Source organism: Schistocerca cancellata, chromosome 4 (genome assembly GCF_023864275.1).
Source record: "Schistocerca cancellata isolate TAMUIC-IGC-003103 chromosome 4, iqSchCanc2.1, whole genome shotgun sequence".
NCBI lineage: Eukaryota > Metazoa > Arthropoda > Insecta > Orthoptera > Acrididae > Schistocerca > Schistocerca cancellata.
Window position 1 is genome coordinate 812706526 of NC_064629.1, and position 22877 is coordinate 812729402.

At 38.7% G+C, this 22877-nt stretch overlaps 1 protein-coding gene across 1 annotated transcript in view; it reads left to right on the forward strand.

Moving 5' to 3' along the window:
- The window catches only part of LOC126184797 (exportin-4-like), a 234772-nt gene that overhangs the window by 29754 nt on the left and 182141 nt on the right, over nt 1–22877 (forward strand). The window contains exons 4-5 of the mRNA XM_049927380.1: nt 15235–15342; nt 22684–22800. Coding sequence (XP_049783337.1) covers nt 15235–15342; nt 22684–22800 — 225 coding nt within the window. The remainder of the gene's footprint in view (nt 1–15234; nt 15343–22683; nt 22801–22877) is intronic.

Genomic DNA, 22877 nt, shown 5'->3' on the forward strand with positions numbered 1-22877 from the left:
CCTGAGTGAAGCCATCTTATCTCATAATGCTAGATGCAGCAAACTGTGAGGCAATCGAGTTGGGACACATTGGCTTACAAAACTAGTCCCATTTCTAGTGTGCAGAACTTATATACTGCCAATAGCCATCTGATGAAAACTTCCCATAGTGAAACTGGTGTGTAAGGTCTTATTCAACCAAAAAACATTTGTGTTCCACAATATTCATCTTTATTGAAAATCTACAAATGATGAAGTGACCTTGGAATTAGAGCAATGATAAACCTCTTGTCTGGAACTAATAAATCCTGCTGGCCGGAACTGAAACAAATCATCGCACTTGCTACTTAGGAGGTTCAGTGGTATCTTAGATGAAACACAAAAAGAAAAAAGTGTGTTCAGGTATACATTTTTGCAATAGTTGTATAAAGTGCCATATTTTATGTTTGTAGCTGCTTAGTCATTTACTTTGATTTGTGCATATGCTTCATACCAACAACAAATATCTAGACACTCATGAAGACCTTTCTGTGACTTGGAGTGACTGAAGTTGGTGAAGATCACTTATATTTCAGCAAACCATGTAGCTCACATGCTATGTCCTTTGGTGGGAGCAGCTACCTGCGTGTGTTGCTTGTGGCATATGACTTTTATTGGGCAATGTTTTAATTAAACATATTTTCTGTGAGGTGGAAATTCTAAACTTAGCTGAAGATATGCAGTCTGTTTTATTAGATATTTAAGGGAATATGCTATATGCTTTAAAGCTTTGTGAAGAATTAGGGCTTCCCTTGAAAATGATACAGGAGTTGTAGTTTTATTAAGCCATGTGTCAGTTTTACGAGGGTATTAGATATTTCCTGATATTAGAGCTTAAGGACCAATGAATACATATGCATACATTTTACACACAGATCCAGTTTGGCAAGTATGGTTGTGGTCTTGTAGTAGCAACTATCCTGACATTTGCCTGAAGTGATGTAGGAAAATCACAGAAAACCTAAATCAGAATTCCCAGATGGAAATTGGAGCTTCCATCCTTCCGAATAATTGGCCAATCATTTACAGTCTCATTCTATTTAGTCTTATTGGAGCTTCAATCCTTCCAAATAATAGGCCAGCCATTTACAATCTCATTCTGTTTAGTCTTAGTGTACAGTACTGTTTTGATTACACATTCTTTCAAAGAAGTACTTTGATATTCTATAAAGCTAGTGCTACACTTTTCATTCATTTCTCAATAGTGATCATTGCATATACTGCACACACCATACACCCATTATTTCATAATGTAACACTATACTGAGTACAAGCTGGCATCACAGCCATTATTATGATGTGCAGTTTTCACTTTGTGTACCACAAATTCCTATTCCATTGCCTGAAAAATTGGCTCAGCATCCTTCTATAATGAGTGAGACGTTAAGCTCAGAGAGAGGATAAGGCACAACCCATTACATAGATTTGATCTTACATTTCATTTTTTACCAAACAACTACTTTGTGTTGTGTAACTAATCCCTCACTGTATTGAATGTATTGCTTAACAGGTACTTTTTAACTGCCTTTTTAAATAAGTTTGTCATCTTTGTAATGTCAATGAACAATTTATTGTACATTTTTCTTTGGTAGAAAATACTGTTTTCAGTTTCACATTTATTCTTTCAGGGCAAATGTAAGTACAATCTAGACTTTGTCTTAAGGTCATGGACAGAGCTGTTTGTGAAGTAATTATCAAAGTTATTTTTGATGTGGATAGTTGATTGGTAAAAGTACTCCTGTGGTACATTTAAAAATCCTCAATGTTTCAAACAAGTGTTTAAAATGAGGCTGATCACTATTTTTGGTTATTCTTCTTATGGCCCTTTTCTGTAGTTTGAAAATTGTGTTCATATTTTGTGCATTTGTTCTCCAGTAAAGTATTCTATAGATAAGAATGTATTATATCTATGAATAGTGTGGAACTAAAAGACGCAGGTTGTTTTGTGACAGATGTTGAAAAGACACTAATAACATTGTTTTGAAACTTCCTGGCAGATTAAAACTGTATGCCAGACCGAGACTCGAACCTGGGACCTTTGCATTTTGTGGGCAAGTGCTCTACCAACTGAGCTACCCAAGCACAACTCACAATCTGTCCTCACAGCTTTATTTCCTCCCGTACCTTGTTTCCTACATTCATAACTTCACAGAAGTTCTCCTGAGAAGGCCGGCCGGTGTGGCCGAGCGGTTCTAGGCGCTTCAGTCTGGAACCGTACGACCGCTACGGTCCCAAGTTCGAATCCTGCCTCGGGCATGGATGTGTGTGATGTCCTTAGGTTAGTTAGGTTTAAGTAGTTCTAAGTTTTAGGAGACTGATGACCTCAGATGTTAAGTCCCATAGTGCTCATAGCCATTTGAACCATTTTCTCCTGGGAAACTTACAGGGCTAGCACTTCTGGAAGAAAGGATGTTGTGGGCACATGGTGTAGCCACAGCTTGGGGGATGTTTTTCCAGAATAAAATGGTAACACTGCTACGGAGTGTGCGCTGATATGAAACTTCCTGGCAGGTGAAAACTGTGTGCTGGACTGAGACTCGAACTCAGGACTTTCATGGGCAAGTGCTCTACAAATTGAGCTGTCCAAGCGCGATTCATGACCCGTCCTCACAGCTTTATTTTTTCCAGTACCTCGTCTCCTATTTTCGAAACTTCGGAGAAGTGTTGGAGACATCCTCCAGGCTGTGGCTAAGCCATGTCTCCACAATATCCTTTCTTCCAGGAGCGCTAATCCTGCAAGTTTCACAGGAGAATTTCTGTGAAGTTTGGAAGGTAATAGACAAGGTACTGGTGGAAGTAAATCTGTGAGAATGGGTTGTAAGTCGTACTTCAGTAACTCAGTTGGTTGAGCAGTTGCCTGTGAAAGGCAAAGGTCCCGAGTTTGAGTCTGGTACACAGTTTTAATCTGTCGGGAAGTTTCATATCAGTGCAGACTCCGCTGCGGACTGAAAATTTTGTTCTGAGAACATTATGTTTGCAAGTTTGTTTGAGTGTTCGTGCCACTTCAATTGAGAATCAATATTCATCCTTAGAAATGTTATGTTTGTTACTCTGTCTATATAGGTACCATCTATATTTAATTTAAGAGTGTCATTTCGCCATCTTCAAACCAAATTTCATGGTACTTATTTTCTTGATTTTCAATGTAACTTTATTACATATTGGCCAGTTGTAAACTTCTTGAAAGATTTCATTTAATTCCTGAGCAACAAGTGATTTTGTTCTCTCAGCAAATGTAATATTGCTGTCATTAGCAGAGAGAACTTTTCCCCCTCATGACTAACACTATTTGGAAAGTTGTCGAGGTATGTCAGAAACAGTTTTAATGGTAATATGCTACTGTGAGAAACTCCTGTGTTAATACATTGTGATTCTGGTAAGTATTTTATTAAAAGCTGAGCCTTACTTGAGGTTTGTGTTATCTCTACTCTTTGTTTCCGATCTAGTAGGTATGATCAGAACCAGTCATTAGGTACACGTACTACTTCTAATGATTCTAACTTATTTAGTAGAATCTTTTGGTCTAGATTTAAGAATTTGCCTCTGACACACTCACCCTTGTCATGGGCATCAGGTACCATTTCTGTGTATTCTATTATGGCTGATTCTGTACTTCTGCCACTTTCAAACCCAAACTGTGATTCTCTTAGAAAATTGTATGTCTTCAAGTAATTCATTAATCTGTCTTTTGTAACTTAGTCTGTTATTTTTTGAGAATGATGACAACAAGCAAATGGACCTGTAGTTTTCTTTGTCTTCTGTAGTACTTATCTTTAGCAGAGTCACTACTCTCACCAGTTTTACATACTTGGGAAAGTTTCTTGATGCTGATAACTTGGGTACTATGTTTATTAAGGTGTCTTTTATGATTTGTATGCATTTTGATGTAATAATATAACTTTGCTTTGTGCATAATAACTCTGGATGATGAAAATGTTTCTGGGAATTTTTGTTATAGTTCCTCAGCAATACCTGAACAATGATCGTTCACTCAAATGGTAGCTGGTGAGGATCATTTATTTCTTTATTCTCCTCCCCCCCCCCCACCCCCTTGTCTTATCTGTATGTTGTTATGCCTTTATTTCTCTCTCCCTGGTTGCTGCTAAATGACAACTCTGAGTACTTTGCATTTACTTGCTACACCGTATAATATTTTGTCATTAAATGTCTTTTTTGCAGTAGTCAACACCCTCCTCTCAATCCTTTTGTACCTATGGTACACTCTTCTTCATGAAACTGGAATACGTACAGGTCTGCAAGACTTACATCTGTTTGTTTTTGTGGAACATTGCAACTGATGTGAATGCTTCAGGAAATTTCTTTTCAAGGTTCATCTAAAATAATGTTGAGAACATAAAGAATTCCATGTTTACTGTGGTTTCTCTTGCAACATGTGTGGTTGTCAGGTTGGTGGCAGCCAATAGTATGTGGCAGCATAGAATGTAATTGCCAGTGACAAGATGTTAGGCACAAAATATGAATTACTTGCACTATTTCTTTACATAATGCTTTGACCACATATTGACATTTCTGGAATACAGAGAAAGATTCTGTCTGGGCATCTCTGTAGTTAATGTGTACAAGAATTTTATGATTTTGTACTGAAACAGATATGAATAAATATGTCTAAACAACAGAGCATTTGTAGTGGTGACAAGATGATACTATGTGGTGTCAGATGTGCACCAATAGCATTGTATGGATGTCCCTCTCCTCATTTGCAAGTCCACCTCCATAGCGCAGCGGTAGTGTTACCACCTACCACGCAAGAGGCCCGGGTTAGATTCCCAGCAGGGGACTGGGTGTTGTGTGTCCTTCATCATTATTTTCATTATCATTGACACGCAAGTCGCCGAACTGATGTCATCTAAAAAGACTTGCAATACAGCGGCTGAACCCCGAAGGGGATATCTTGACCAATAAATGCCATACGATCATTTCATTTTTTTCTTCATTTGCTGCTGTTGTAGCATATTGATGTTTCTATTATTGATATACACTGTCCAGTTGCATTATTGTGACCACCTGTGAAAAGTATGAACCACCACTTTCTGTGGTGCTGACCGCTGTGAGACATGCAGGAACAGAATCATTTAGGTTCTGGAAGGTACCAACGGGGATGTGGAGCCATGGCGTCTCCAGTATTGTGGCCAGCTGCACTAGGTTTCTCAGTTGAGGATCCATGACACGTACAGCCCAGTTGAGTTGGTCCCACAGATTGTTGTTTGGGTTTTAATTTAGGAGTTTAGTGGCCGGGGGATTATAGTAGGCTCATTCTGGTGTTCTTTGAACCACACATGTACACTGTGAGCTGTGTGACACGTTGCATTGTCCTACTAGTAGTTTCCAGCATACCAAGGAAAACCAAACTGAATGAAGGGGGACATGGTTCCCAAGGATAGATACATACTTTTATTGATCCATTTTGCCTTCCTCAATTATCAGGATCACTCAGGGAATGCCATGAAAACATTCCCCAGACCATAACACTCAATTCTTTGGCCTGAACCCTTTGCTTTCAGACATTTCACACCTATACGTCAATGGCCAACTGTTTGATGAAGCATAAAATATGATTTATCTAAAAAGTCCGCTTGTGGACATCTATTTGTGGTATTGGCATGCAAATTCCTGCCTTTGTCATTGATGAACGGCAGCCAGAATTGGTACATCAACCAAACACCATCTGCAGAGGCCAACACACAGCAATGTTCGCTGAATAGTCTGTGAGGAAGCATGCCCCTTGGTTCATCTGGGCAGTCAGTTGTTCAACAGTTGCATGTCTAATCATCTCTGCGCTTCTGCAGCCATTGTTCGCCACTGATATCTGTGGCTTGTGGTGCACCGCAGTTGCCTCGGTGCGTGTTTTGGATAATGGTATTTTGCCCTCCATGGTGTAATTTAACCACAGTGACACATGAACAGTTTACAAACTTGGCCATTTCAGAAATGGTACCCTTGGCCTAAGAGCCAACGATCGTGCTCTTTTGGATGTCAGATACATGAATCTGTTTCCACATTATGACAACAACTGCACTGTTTTCTGCATGCCCCGACTTGCTGTATATATCCACCACTGCTGTGCTGCCACCTGCTGTCTGTGAGTGGCCATTACAAGTTGATGTCTGTGAAGTAACGGGTGAGTTGCGGTGCCCTGAAAATATTCTAAGTTTGGAGTTAGCGTGGCCGCACAGGCCGTTCGGCGGGCAGCGGCTGCGCGGTGCCGAGCATCGGCCGGTGCAAGAGGGGGGCCTCAGCACATAGCCCAGGCGGACCAAGTGGCTGGGAATTCTGTGTTGATGCAATGTCGAGGACTGTGCTTTGTGTCGATGAAGGAGATGTGAATGCTGGGAGTGCCAAAGATGGCGGACTTTGTGAAACCATAATAGTAGACATTTCACAGTTCATGTAGAAATTAATAGTAGCCAGAGGAATAATGATACCTTAAAAAGAAATATGTACATTACCATTATTTGCATGATGATTCTGATGGTGTAATCAGATTTTCAATATGTTTATTAGTTTAAAGATTAGTATCCGACTGTAAATTATACAAGAAACACCCAGCAACGAATTTCCAAAATCTAAACGGTTCATCTGATTTTGTCAATTGATGTGTCTTTAGAAAAGCTATTAGTGTAAACCTAAATTGGTATGAATTACAAGCATGTAACGTGAATGGTACATGAGTTATTGGAAGTCAAAGTGGCCGATTACTATTGATCGCATCAAGCCATATGTACTCCACAGTTACACAAAAAAACGGTAGCAGCATGCTTATAAATATATTTATTTGTCTATGTCTTTGTTTATATCTGATATATACTATTCATGAAGAAATTAGTTAAATATTTACTGTGTTTTAGAAAGCACAGAGACATTAGGCTACTGGCGTACCTTTTGTTTCTATTCCTTTGATATGAGTTTATTTGATTTGTGTATGTATTTGATAATGTGTGTTAAAGCATGTTTATGGTCCAGCCGTAGGAATATTTATTTAATTTCAAGATATTTAAATGTAAAGACAGTATTTCGTATGTGTTTCAATATGTTTATGAGTGTGCATTGGCTTGAAGATATGGCAGGAGTGCTCTAGCCAATTACAGTGCTCGTTAATGGGGAGACTGGATGGAAGTGCTGGACACAAGAGTGTTGGACGGGAAGCAGCAACGTACGGTCACAGGAAAGAGAGTGGAGCAGTTTTGCGCGTGGTCGCAGGAGATAGAAATATTTCGTAGTGCTGACTTGGGCACTTTTGAGATTTCCATGGCTTCTGCAGTGAAGACGTAGTATGCATTTATAAGTGAATATCTTGCAAGCTATGTTGTTGTTGTTCATAACTAATTACGTGAAATAGAAATCTATTGTTTCCCTGTTATTCAACTTGTATTTTATTTAATTGCTGGACCATCAACACCAATAAGTGTTTTGCAGTAATAAATGGCATTCTTAAAGGTACTTCTGCTATCGTACTCATCATTTAATGTCGTTAAAAATAGTACGTGCAGATTTTATTTAATTGCAATTTTTCATTTATAAATTTCTATGTTACATTCAAAATTCGCAATTGCCAAGTGATATAGGAACCTTGGGGCATTCAATTCATGTGTATATTCATATTGTATACTGTAGACTCGGGAGTATTTGGCTTGTAATGTGGCAACTATGTATTCCAGCCCCTAGACAATGAAAGCAGCCAGAACTTTTAATATTTCAACTCTGAGTGTGAGGGTACATAGTTGAGGGCCACTCATCCCATTTTCTATTGGAAAGCCCACAATTGAGGTCTTATGTGGGATTTGTGTCATGCAAAGAGGTAATTCCTTTGCTCTCTGTTAGTCAGCATACTATGCAAAGTGTAAAAACCTTTGCAAAACCAGTAGAAATTTCTGTAGACTGAACCTCTCGCAAAACACGTTGTGAGATCGGTTTTTTTTCTGCAAGTAGGTTTCTGGAAATAGTGAAATTACGCAATGATTTTCACAACACATGCGATTGTTAGAGGTCCTAATCTATCACATTAAAGGCTGTTTTCATGGGGGCTCAGAGTCTAAATAAGTAGAGCGCAGGGAACAGGCGTGGTTAGCGTGTTTAATCGACAGCGGCATTGGAGATGGTTGGCATAGCAGTACGACGGCAGGGTCTTCGTGTACTCCTGGGCAGTCTTCAGTGTTGACTTCCACTACAACTGATGGCATCACCACGGCAGAGGGAACCATATCAAATCAGATAAGTGCCTGCGCAAAAAGTGAGATAGTGCTTAACTCTGAAGTTCAAGCTCCACTTATAGATCTCGCAAATATAAAACAGTCACCTAGTATGTGTAATTCTGAAAACGGAAGTGAGCCGGTTAGTCCGAAATCAGAGCGCAAAAGTGCAAATAGTAGGAATTCAGGCAAGGGGAATGAATGTGGGGGAGATATGATGTCTCAGCTAATGCAAATGATCCAGGGATTTGGAAATAATATTAATACGATGGCAAATAATATCAGTACAATTCGGACAGTTACGGATACAATTCGAACTGATATGGATACAATGCGAACTGAAATAGGTTCTGCTATGAAAGAGAAAATTGAAAAAAATTATGGGTAACCTTGAAAACGCAATTGATGATAAATTTAAATGTGTCCAAGAGGATATGGTGAAAATTACAGACAAAGTTGTAATAGTAAAATCTAAAATTGAATCAGTGGGGAAAGATCTTGGGGGAAAACATGGATAAGAGACAGACGGAACTTGGGGGCAAGGTAAGCGACTGTATATAAGCGCAAGATGCTCATAAAAGCAATATAAATGTAGCAATTAGTGATATTGCCATTCGTGTAGGTGAGGGTGAGAAAGAAGTGGACAGAACTAAAGATAAAATAAGAGTCCAATATTACTAGTGAAAATGAATTTATAAAACAAATGCTATGGATAAAAAGTGATTTAAATTAGTTAGCCTCCCAACAGGCCACACCAGTTATAAATATCCCTTGGGCAAATACTGGATCTATGAAATGTTAAACAGATGATGGAAGATATCACCCAGTAAATTTCTTGGCTGTGTGTGTGTAGGGACACTTTTGTTCATGGCATGTCGGACGAAGCGAAAATAAAATATGTTAAACAGCTTAAAAAGGCGATTATCCGAAAATTTGCCGTGGGATTTTGTCCATAGTTCATGTGATTCCATGGACGAATTTGTAGAATTTGTAGAAAAATTAGAGGGGGCTTTGAAGTTCAAACCTCACAGCAAACCGGGTGGTAGTTATCAAAATGGGAATCTAAATAATCATCACCAAAATAATAATCGTGAGAGAAATCAAAGGAATTCTCAGTGAGATAGTAGCTGGAATGAGCAGAATGGTTGTAGAACGAACAGGAGTGATAACTTCCGTGAAGGGGGCCAAGTAAAGAATGCAGATTTGACGGGGGAAATTTCTGTGAAGTGCACTCACCTAACAACCAGTCGAGAAACTGATGTTTGCCACATCTCAGGTCTGGGGATTGCAATCTAAACAGGTGATGAAAAGGACTGGAGATATTGGTAATGGTAGAAATGTTGTTAGGTTTTGAGAAAGGCAACAAATATGTAATATGGAGTATGTTAAAGAGAAGGGCTATATACATGGCTCTTTCAGTAAAAGCAGGCGCAAACAGCGGAAGCATAGATTTGTGAGAGATTTAAGTAAAAGTAATGGGAATAAATTTGCGGGGAATGATGTAAGTTATGGATGTGTAATGAATGAGTGTGTAAATGGTGATAAATGGAAAGATTCAGTGGTTCAAAAAGAAGTTAAAGAGGAGATGAATTTTATGAAAGCAAATTGTGTGGAGAGTTCTGAAGAGGTATTAGCAAATAGTAGCAATTGCAGTAAGGAAAGCATTGTAGTAGTAAGTATTAGTGAGTCGGCAAAAAGCGTCGATGTTGGTGAAGGCAGCGTAGCTTTGGTTTCGCCAGCTGCAATTGAGGGTGATTGTGTTTTGGCGGAAGGCGTCAATGTTACTAAGGGAGGCTTAGCGTCGCTCTCGCCAGCAGTTGAAGTTAAAAATGTATCGGTGGAGGTAGATGATTTCTGTTTAAAGGAACAGAGTAATGGTAATTTATGTAATGATGTAAAAGCTACTGGTATTGATATTTCGAAGGAAGGAATTTACACATTTCTAGTCACAAGTGAAGGTGAAACGAAACTTATTGATGAATGTGTGTGGATCTAAAATGTTTGTCAGTGTGTGAATGTGAGAATATATGTAAAGTAGGATCGGGTGTTAATCTGGATGAAAAGTGTGTAGTAATGGCAATGTGTGCTGAATTTTGTCCGATAACAGCGGAATGTAGGAAGTCTGGAAGACCCAAAATTGTATGACAAAGGTAGCAGCAATTTGTGTAATGTAGTGGCGGAGGATAAAGTTTATGATTCACGTAAAGTTAATTTGTCAACGGAGGAAAGTAAGGTTTCTGATTTGAATTTATGTAGTGATTTAAATGGTGTATCAGCAGATAAGGTTGCTGAGGTGAGTATTTATGGTGATGACGGCTTAGGCATTTATGTATTATTTCAGGAAGATAGTGTTTGACAGTGAATTGATCTGTAATTTTGTTAAAGCTGCAAGTGTCGATATTTTGGAGGGGGAAAAACAGTAAAGTTGTGCATGCTGTGGGTAGTGAATTGGCGAAATGTGTGAAGAACTAACAGAAAATTTAGATTGGGCTGAAGTAAATAGCATGGATGGGGATAGTTCGTGTAATGAAGTTCGTACAAATTGGTATATGAAGGAGGAGTGTGATTTTAGTGTGACTGATTGGCATTGTTACGGTAGAACGTTACGGTCGTTACTGTTGCATATGTGGAAACGAGAGAAGTTTTAAGATTGCTAGAGGTTTAGAAAAGGGAAGGAATGAATTTCGGCCGAAGGAAATATTTAATGAATTATTTTAGGATGAACATGAGATTGAGGGAGGGATAGAACAGGATGTGTGTATGCTAGACTTGGTGAAAGAGAAGGGACGAGATGTAGAACATCATTTAGTAAGGAAGAAATGTTTAGCATGAAAGGAAATGGTAAATGTACAGCCAATTATTGAAATTAAAGTTGGCAAAGAAATGGTAGATGCACTGATAGATTCAGGTAGTAATGTGTCAGCAGTGTTGGAAAGTTTTATCAACATGATCAAAAATAGGAAACAGGTAATCTTCCCATTCACTGGCGTTCAGATTAAAACTGCAGTTGGTGGTATGAGTAAGCCAGTAAGACAACAAATACTTTTAGAGTGGCACAAGAAGTGCTTAAAAAATCATGCGTAAGTGAAAGTGCATTTAAAAAAAAATTATTTCTTGTTCAAAAAATTGTTAATGCATAACTGAAATGCAGGCATTTATTGAATCATCATTTAATGTTGTTAAAAATAGTACCTGCAGATTTTATTTAATTGCAATCTTTCATTTATAAATTTCTATGTCACATTCAAAATTCGCAATTGTCAAGTGATAGGAACCTTCGGTCATGCAATTCATGTGTATATTTCATATTGTATACTGTAGACTCGGGAGTATTTGGCTTGCAATGTGGCAACCACGTAGTCCAGCCTCTAGACAACGAAAATCAGCCAAAACTTCTAATATTTAAACTCTTGAGTCTGAGGGGTACATTGTTGAAGGCCACTCATCACATTTTCTATTTGAAAGCCCGCATGTCAAACATGGACGTGCTCACATTTATGTGAATAGGGCCGTGCGCTGCGCTCTCGCGCGCCTGTGTGTGTGTGTGTGTGTGTGTGTGTGTGTGTGTGTGTGTGTGTGTGTCACTTCTGTGGTGTAATAGTATTAGTGATTTAGTCTGATGTACAGAATATTGATAGTGGTGGTTGACGAGTATGAAATACTCGCATTTTGTAGACAGCTCTTTATTTATTTTCTATTTTTTGCTACATTTTTTACATTTCTGTTATTTGATGTATATAGCAGTATAGCACTTCTTGTGCAAAAGCAGTTATTCCTGGATCTGTCAAAATTGCAGAAATTTTGTTGTGACAGTCTGATCAAAAGTAATTCTTACATAATAGCAAATTTTTATGCTGATAACACACTCGCACATATTACTTGTGTTGCCCATGCGTGCGCCCCCCCCCCCCCCCCCCCCCCACACACACACACAAAAGCTAGACACTTTTTATGTTGAAGCAGTTATTATGGGATCTGCTTAAGTTATGGAAATTTTTGTTTTGTGGCAATCTGATAAGTAGGAATTTTTATATAGTAGTGAACTTTTGGAGGTTAGTGACTGGTATGAATAACTCACATTGCTGTATAAACATTCCTTTATTAATTTTGTAGATTTGCTGCAGTCATTCTGTCCGTTCAACCTTCATTTCATGTTCATATTCATTGGCTTTAGCAACTCATAATCAAACTGTCACCTTCCTGCCTAACCTAGATCTTGGACCATACGACAGTTCCTAACAGAAATACCTGGATGCTGGATTATAGAAAATGGAGAAGGCGATATCCACTCAATGTGAATTCGCGAGACTGTCATCAGTACCAAAATTCTGTAGATATACAAATTTCTTTGTATCAGTCTGCCAAAAAATGAAAAAGTCTATAATTTAGACAGATAAATAATAATTTCTTCAACATATGTAGTTAGGAACTTTTCATCTTGAAGAAATTATTATTTATCTGCCTAAATTACAGAAATATTCATTTTGTGGCAGACAGATATGAAGGGATTTGTGTATCTACATCTACGGAATCTTGGTATTGATGACAGAGTCTCATGAATTATTCGCATTTTCTTTTACTGCTGCATCCAGGCATTTCTATTATGACCTGTAGTTTAGCTTGAGATCTAGGTTAAACTGTAAGGTGATAGTTTAGTTGAACATAGGTAAAGCCAATGAATGTGAATGTGAAATGAAGGTTGAGGTCTGGAAGGTGACAGTTTCGTTATGTCTTGGTGAGCCAGTGAATGTGAATATGAAATGTAAGCTGAGGTGATGGAACAACATGTAATATAGCCCAAGTTCTATGTAATGGTAATGTCTCTCAATTTGCTACAGTATTGGCTGTGATGTATAGATAGTAATTAAAGCTCTCATAATACTTTCATTATGTGCTGCATAGATACTTCTGACAGGTGCAGATGCAAAGGGGGAGAGGCCATGTCATGAGGGTCATATCTACCTCCCCCCCCCCCCCCCCCAACCCAAAGCAAAGTTTCAGTAAAAACATTTATATTTGTACATGTATTCCCTTTTAATTTTCTCCTCTAACTTCCTCAGTTTTTGAACAGCTCTGATGGAACCATAGTTGTTAATGCTGCATTTGATGTTCTTGAACTAGCCAGTGAGAAATATTGAAACAGATGACGTCAGCTTGAGAATGCGCTCTCTTTTGAATGGCTAATACGATTTCCCTCCATTGTGTTTTCAGCAGTGGTGAACGAATCTTTTTTACTTTTTTTGCAGTAACCTCATCCCTAAGGATTACGAAGGCACTGTATTGAAGTGGTGCATGTCGTACGGATTTACAGCCAGAGAAAGAAATCGCGTGAAGTGTTGTGGAGCTATGAGCCTTATTGCTCATAAATAAGGTACTGATGGGATTAGTGGAGCTGCAAAAAGGAAGACGGTTGAGTTAGTCGCATCATTAAAAAAAAATTTGTTTGTGGGAAGCATATTAAGTCTTATAAAAATTTTACCGTTAAAATACCTATGAGTTAAAATGTGTATGGACTTTTTAATAACAGGTGAACTGCCTATAAGAAAGAAGACAGTTGTAGACTTGTAAAACGCTTGTAGAAAACTGTGTGTGGAAATATGGAAGGAGAAGGCGTTCTAAGCACACTTGTGCACAAAGCACACGAAATATCGGACTGTGACAGCTTAGCAGCTGAACTGCCGCACAAACTGTTACAATTACTGCTAGATAAAACATGCTGTAAGGCCGAAGAAGCCAAGACGACAGCCTACTGAGGATGATGATAAACTGGTTGCAGTGGCAATTATACCATACATCGGCAAAAATTGAGAGAATATGCCGAAAACGCAATGTGCTTGTTTTGCCCTCCATCCGATATGTTATATGTATTGTTAGGATCAGTCAAGGATGACCTAGGACTTCGGAACCCAGGAGTCTACCACACCCTTTGCCAGTGTGAAAAAATGTATGTAGGCCAGATGATCCGAACAATACAGGAGAGGTGCAAAGTCCGCTGTGGCAGAGCACTGCATTTTCCATGGACATGTGATGAATCATGATGACACAAAATTGTTGCAGCAACCAAACACCTTCTGGGATTGTATTCTCAAAGAGACAATGGAGATCCAACTACATGACGAGCCAATAAATAAGGCCAGCGGCTTTCCATTAAGCAAGGCCTGGGACCAAGCCTGGAGTATGATCAAAGCACAGCAGCTGTTTACACAGAAATCCACGTCCATCAGGATACAGCTGCAGAAGTACTGTGGTCTGTGATCCGTCACACGGTGCCGCACTTCCCCCACTACCAGGTGCTGTGCTTCCCAACCACCGCACCCAGATCATTCTCAGAGGTGGTCAGATGGAGGTTGCATGAAAAGTGGGGGGGGGGGGGAGGGGGGGTGAAAGTATATAAAGTCAGCATCCATCAGAGGTAAATCAGACTCCATGAACACCTGAAGATGGCAAGAAATTGGCTTTCCGAAATATCACGCCTGTTGAACGACGCCACCCGTATGAATACCTGAGAAATATTAAATATTTCGGTGCACTGGGAAAACATTAAATCTTGAAATGCAATAAAATCCATGCCATGCAAGTGTTTTATAATTGTCTGTATTTTTATAATTTTTGCCACATGCTTTCCAGTAATTTAATATAAATTTTCTCTTTGGTTTGAATTTCACTATCTCGTTGTGCATTCAGCTTCTTGTTACTTTGTTAAAGCCAAATATACAGCTGAAAGATGTATACAAGGGCAGTAAAGTGGATGTACCTTACCATCGGTAATTCTTGTGGGCTGCCTTCCACTACATGGATTGTGACCAGAACACCTTCCCAGCTCCTCCCTCTCTCTCATTTAATCTTTATGTTCTAGGTGATTTCTATTTTGATAAAGCATGGCAGCATTGATGACTTTGCTATTAACTATATGGATTGTGACCAAATCACCTTCCCTGCCACTCCCTTCTCTCTCTCTCTCTCTCTCTCTCTCTCTCTCTCCCTCTCTCACTTAATCTTTATCTTCTAGGTGATCGCTATTTTGATAAAACGTGCCAGCATTGATGATTTTGGTATTAAGAGGGGTCACCTACTGACTACCATTGAAGCAATGATTCGGAGTGGAGATACACCAAAAGTAAGTTGTTGATAGATATACTTGATTCTAAATTTTTTGAAATTGTTTTGTTTTCAGCTGTTGTTATTGAAATAAATGATTCACAAATAAGCATCAGTGAATTATTTTTGAATAATTTCTGTACACGTTTCACAGCCTCTATTAAATCGTTAAAGGTTAAAATCACTGTTCTGCAGAAACTGTAAACTTTTTGTCGAAAATTAGAATTTATTGACACATCATGAATGGACAGTTTTGGAATTAGTGCCCATTTTCAAATGATGCATGTACACTTAAACATATGTATCTCAAAATATTCTGAATGTGAACTGTCTTTAAATTTGATAAATGTGTACATTGACAAATGGTTGCTACACCAACAATCAGTGCATTTTATATAATCCTTGAACTACTTTTGCCCACCTTTGTGTAATGGCTTATCTGGTAAGGGTGCTAGGTAATGAACAATGCCCAGAATTGTTCAAATGAAGGTTTAGTAAGTTACCTCCTTCATGCGAAAAATTATTTTTCGTTAGGATTCTCTCATTGAATATGTTTGATATCGGCCTTTTCTGCGAGTAGTTTTATGTGGTCACTCTCCTTTAAATTTCTGTGAGCACATACTCCTTAATATTTTACAGTTTTGACTGTTTCCTGTGATTGATCTCCAGTTGCAAAATCAAACAGTAATTGGATTTTCTGCCTATTTATGCACTAGGCATTAATTTTTTTTGTATTGAGGGTCAACTACCTACCCTTGTACCAAGTGTCAATAATCTGTGAGCTTTAATGCATTTACTATGCTAAACATTCTAAATTTAACAGTAGAACAAAGCAAGGATAGCTACAGATCTTAGTCGAACATACGAACTTTTCCTGCTTGATCATTCTTTCCCATACTGAGAAAACCAATCTTCTCCTCAATGACATTGTTTAATTTTTTTGTTTTCCTGTACACATTTGTACCATCTCGCTTTTCATTACAATTTCTTTTTAACTAATAATTTTGAGAATCATTGTTTACTGTAGCACTTCATACTTTCTCCATTGAATTGACTACAAAGCAGCATCTAACTGTGTCATTGTCCATTATTCTATTGTAGTCAGTCATGCTCCATCTTGGGCCATTCTGTGGAAGAGAATGAAAAATGTGAGCCTATGGACATCTGTTGTGCAAACACTCCAGCACAATTTGTGCAAAAAGAGCAATATTTGACATACTTTATTTATTTTAATTATTGGGTAATTAGAACCAGTTTTCATAACTCAGTGAATACAGTGCTAATTACCTCATTTGTAGATAAACCTTTGAACACAAGAACGTAGTTTACTTGTTTGTTTTTAAGCTTTGGGTAAAAACTGCCCCTAGATTGAATTACTTCTGTAACCTGTCTAATTCAGGGTTTACTGCGTCCGACATTGTGAATGGGACTGGCTGTGCATGACAAAATTTAGGCACAATGGACTGCATGAGTGACATGTAAGCTTAAAACTTTTTGGCCATACCCACTGTTGATTGGAGTAACCGCTGATAATTATCTAATAATGATTCTATATCTTGGAATAGTACCAAGGTTGACACCAGGTTCACCTCTTACAATACTTGGAAAACAAATGTAGTAAATACATCAAAATGAAGAGGTTTATTGGTGATGGCGAAAGTTCAACATACAAGGTGATTTACCCTTCTGCATTCTTGTATTTTGCCCATATAGTAATGCTCTCTCTCAAAGGAATCTTTTGTCAGCAATATGAAGTAACCTGCCACTGTGATGGCTGCAGGCAGGGGGAGGCCAAACACTGAGAGGTTCCTGGTTAATCAAGGAAGCTACAGCTTCTGCATCAGCCTGAAATTGAGTCATAATACTATTGATATTCAACTCAATTAGGAGTATATTAGTTGCTTGGCCCGTTTCTGCCAACATTAGAGTTAAAACGAACACCGATACTTAGTCAGGCTCTACTTCCCACAGTGTATCAGTTCGCCCCACTTTTCTCATGCTCTGGTACACAAGTAACATGAGAACACTGGTGAAATTTGTGGCACTTCCTACAGTCTGGACAAAACTTATACATCAGTGAGGGGCAAATATGACACTCACTTGGGGTGGCTGTTATGACCTGTTGCAGGTACAGAAAGATAACGCTGTCTGTCTGTGCACCTCTTTCCAGGTGAAATGTCTGATGCAGTGGGGGTGCTTTTTGTATTATCTAAGGAACACTAGATGTCTGTCTAGGCTGTGTCTGTTCACTAATATTCAGAAATCTACTTGAGAGCAAGAAACACTTCCTTGTCTGGGGGTCTAATTTGTCAACACGTGACGGAGAGCTTAGCTATTTGCCAACCAACTGAAAATGCATTTTGAGCTGCTGCAGACACTGCTTCCAGTTTTGGCAATATTTGTGACTGCATTTATCTTTGTTGGATGATTCCAAACTTCCTCGCTTCTTATGGCACCACTCGTAATGTATTACCGTGTGAGGTGGCCCAGTGGCTAGCACACTTGAATCGCCAGTAATGATTGAACACCTCGTATAAAATAATTCCCTCAGCGTCACCCGATTTAGTTCGACTACATTCCATTATTCTTGTTTTGCTTTTTGTTGATGTTCATCTTATATCCTCCTTTCAAGACACTGTTCATTCTGTTCAACTGCTCTTCCAGATCCTTTGCTGTCTCTTGACAGAATTACAATGTCATAGGCGAACCTCAACGTTTTTATTTCTTCTCCATGCATTTTAATTTCTACTCCAAATTTTTCTTGTGTTTCCTTTACTGCTTGCTCAATATACAGATTGAATAACATTGGGGATAGGCTACAACCCTGTCTCACTCCCTTCCCAACCACTGCTTCCCTTTCATGCCCCTCTGTTCTTACAGCTGCCATCTAGCTTCTGTACAAATTGTAAATAGCTTTTCACTCCCTGTATTTTACCCCTGCCACCTTCAGAATTTGAAAGAGAGTATTCCAGTCAACATTGTCAAAAGCTTTCTCTAAGTCTACAAATGCTAGAAACGTAGGTTTGCCTTTCCTTAATCGAGCATCTAAGATAAGTCATAGGGTCAGTATTTCCTCACGTGTTCCAACATTTCTACGGAATCCAAACTGATCTTTCCCAAGGTTGGCTTCTACCAGTTTTTCCATTCATCTGTAAAGAATTCGTGTTAGGCATTTGCAGGCATGACTCATTAAACTGATAGTTCGGTAATTTTCACATCTGTCAACACCTGCTTTCTTTGGGATTGGAATTATTATATTCTTCTTGAAGTCTGAGGCTATTTTGCCTGTCTCATACATCTTGCTCGCCAGATGGTAGAGTTTTTTCAGGGCTGGCTCTCCCAAAGCTATCAGTAGTTCTAATGGAATGTTGTCTACTCCCGGGTCCTTGTTTCGACTTAGGGCTTTCAGTGCTCTGTCAAACTCTTCACGCAGTATCATATCTCCCATTTCATCTTCATCTTCATCCTCTTCCATTTACATAATATTGTCCTGAAGAACAATGCACTTTTATAGACCCTCTATATACTCCTCCCGCCTTTCTGCTTTCCCTTCTTTGCTTAGAACTGGGTTTCCATCTGAGCACTTGATATTCATGCAAGTGGTTCTCTTTTCTCCAAAGGTCTCTTTAATTTTCCTGTAGGCAGTATCTATATTACCCCTAGTGATGTACACCTCTACATACTTACATTTGTCCTGTAGCCATCCCTGCTTGGCCATTTTGCATTTCCTGTTGATCTCATTTTTGAGACGTTTGTATTTCTGTTTGCCTGATTCATTTACTGCATTTTTGTATTTTCTCCTTTCATCGATTAAATTCAATATATCTTCTGTTACCTAAGGATTTCTATTAGCCCTCGTCTTTTTACCTAAAAAGTTATGCCATCCATTAAATTACATGAAATGCAGTTTTCATGTATGATAATGTGGTGTTAATTTTACACACCTGATGCAACAGTTACTTGTTAAAGATTGTGGCAAGTGTGAGAAAATTGATAGCAAATTAGAATTTTATAGGCAGCATGTACTGCTGTTATTCTACTGATATTTGGTGCCTCTTTGACTCTTGCAAGAAATAGTAATATGCTAATAATTTAATCAGGGACTATTAAAAGGTTGATAGTTCTCTAAAGCTTTTAGACACTGAGGTGACAAGTCATGGGATATCTCCTAATATCATGTCAGACCTCCTTGTGCAGGGCATATGCAGCAACTTGACATGGCATGGACTCAACAAGTCGTTGGAAGTCCTCTGTAAAAATATTTAGCCATGCTAGCTCTTTAGACATCCATGATTAGCCAGTGTTGATGGTGCAGGATTTTGTACACAAACTGACATCTTGATTATGTCCCATAAATGTTCGATTGGATTCATGATGGGAATCTGGGTGGCCAGATCATTCACTTAGATTGTCCAGAATGTTAATCAAACCAATTGCGAACAGTTGTGGTCCGGTAACATGATGCAGCCATAAAAATTTCGTTGTTCTTTTGGAACATAAAGTCCATGAATGGCTGCAAATGGTCTCCAAGTAGCTGAACATAAACATTTCCAGTCAATGATCAGTTCAGTTTGACCAGAGGACCCAGTCCATTCCATGTAAACACAACCCACACCATTATGGAGCCACTACCAGTTTGCTCAGTGCCTTGTTGACAACTTGGGTCCATGGCTTTGTGGGGGTCTGCACCACATGTGAACCCTGCCATCAGCTCATACCAAATGAAATTGGGACTCATCTGACCAGGCCACAGTTTTCCAATTGTCTAGGGTCCAACCGATATGGTCACAAGCCCAGGAGAGGTGCTGCAAGTGATGTAATGTGATGTGCTGTTAGCAAAGGCACTCATGTCAGCTGTCTGCTGCTATAACCCATTAATGCCAAATTTTGCTGCACTGTCATAACGGATGCATTTGTCGTATGTTCCACATTGATTTCTGCAGCTATTTCATGCAGTGTTGCTTGTCTGTTAGTTGTTACAACTCTACGCAAACGCTGCTGCTCTTGGTCATTAAGTGAAGACTACTGGCCACTGTGTTGTCCTTGGGGAGAGGTAATACCTGAAATTTAGTATTCTCGACACACTCTTGACACTGTGGATATCTGAATAATGAATTCCTTAATAATGATTTCCAAAATGGAATGTGCCGTGCATCTTGCTCCAACTACCATTCCGTGTTCAGAGTCTATGAATTCCCATCGTGCAGCCATAATCACTTCAGAAACCATTTCACATGAATTGAGTACAAATGACAGCTCCCAAATGCACTGTGCTTTCCTTTTATACGTTGTGTTCACGATACTACTGCCACCTCTGTGTAACAACTCGTGTGAACAGACACAGGCAGACAGTGTTTGTTGGTAATGAGGATCACCCTGTGGCTAAACATGCCTTGGTGCATGGCCAGCACATCTTGGCACAGTGTTACACCGTCCGGGTTATCTGGATACTTCCCACTGACATCAACCTATCAGAACTCTGGAGATGGGAACTTGCCCTTCAATATATTCTCTCTTCCCATTACCCACCAGGCCTCAACCTCTGCTAATTTCAAGTTGCCGCCCCTCGTACCTCACCTGTCATTCAACAACATCTTTGCCTCTGTACTTTCACCTCGACTGACATCTCTGCCCAACCTCTTTGCATTGAGATATGTCTGCCCATGTCTGTATATGTGCAGATGGATGTGTTTGTGCGTGTGTGTGTGTGTGTGTGTGTGTGTGTGTGTGTGTGTGTGTGCGCGTGCGTGCGTGCGTGCGTGCGCGTGCGCGCGCGCGCTCGCTAGTGTATACCTGTCCTTTTTTCCCCCTAAGGTAAGTCTTTCCGCTCCCCAGATTGGAATGACTCCTTACCATCTCCCTTAAAACCCACATCCTTTTGTCTTTCCCTCTCCTTCCCTCTTTCCTGATGAAGCAACCATGGGTTGCGAAAGCTTGAATATTTGTGTGTGTGTTTGTGTGTTTTTTATTTTGTGGTGTATATCTACATACCAGCACTTTCTCGTTTGGTAAGTTAAAGCATCTTTGTTTTTTATACATATTTTTCCCACGTGGAATAATTTTTTTTGTTACCTCAGTGTACAGTCTGTGCAACAGTGACTTAGTAATGCAGAAATTTTCCTATGATTTCATGACTCAATTCCATTCTGGCTATGTACATCTTAATTAAAGAAAAGGGGGAAACTAACTCAAAATATTGTATTACTCTTAACTAGTGAGATTTGAACTGGCTGTTAAAACAGGCTTCACATAAATAGATGCCACTATACTGCATAAATAGTATGACACTGTACTTGTAAAGTATGTCCTTTTTGCTGTAGTATTGGTTAACATAGACCTCATAAAATGGAAGATAAAAGCAATTGTAATGTATGTATGGAACAACTTTCCTGGCTTCAAAAAATTAAATTTACTTCTTACATATGAAATATTAAGAGTATTTCATTTAGTTGACATGAGAATACGAAATGAATTTAACTGGATAATTTAGCACTACACAAGGAAATTGTTAGACAGTAGCAGAGTTCCCGAACATTTTCTGTAATGTTGCAGAGTCTCAAATACACTAACAGCAGGAAGAATATGTGTGCATAGATGGTCTCTTTCATGAGTGGATTTGAACACTTTCAGAAATTTAAAATAAGTCTAAAAGGGAGCGGGCCTGTCTTGTTTGAAAGATATAGTCTTTTCCACAGAAAGAGAACTCATCCTTTTTCGTCTAAGATCTAAATCAGCTGAAGAAAGTAATTGTGTTGTCAAACAGTCTTCATCATTTCTCCCATTCTTATCATACTACTAGAATGTGGAGGATCTTTTTAGATAAATGTAACACCAGTTGATAGATGAATCACTCATATAAACAATAAAGATAATGGCAATTTTTATGTATCTATATTGTGGATATCATAAGTTGGTTTCTTACCCAAGAATGAGACAAAAATCTGTCTACTGTTCTATGATAACTGTGAATTGGTTTAAAAATGGCAGAAAATTGCTTAAGCCTGACATTTGTTGTGACTGTCCTGAAATATGCACATGACATTGCTCACATTTTTTCAAACTGAACTGTATTGTTTCACAAATTGCGAATGTTGTCCATAGGACATAACATAAAAATGTGGAAATATATATATTTTTTTAAATTTGAAACATAATTTGTTTGTAAAAGCAGACTAGTTGGAAAAGATAATATCTGAGATAATGAAGGCTACATGGACTTGCCTGAGAATATTAAGCAATAGTTTATACACTCTATTACTTTGTTTGTTAGAAATCATAGAAATCTGTAAAATGCATCAAAAATGTAATGTATTTCATTAATGTGAAAATGTTTGCTCAGCCAAATTTTGTTTCCTTCCAGAAACTTCTTGGATGTAACATCATCCTTGCCATTCTCCAGGAATTTGCTGTTACAGTGAAATCTTCTGATGTTGGCCTCTCATTTGAAACTCATTTCAAAGCCAAGAAGCAGTTTGAGGTGAGGAATTCTTATATCCCTTAAATCGAAAGTATTGATTTTTCTTATAATCAGTAGTATTAAATATTCTAAATCTC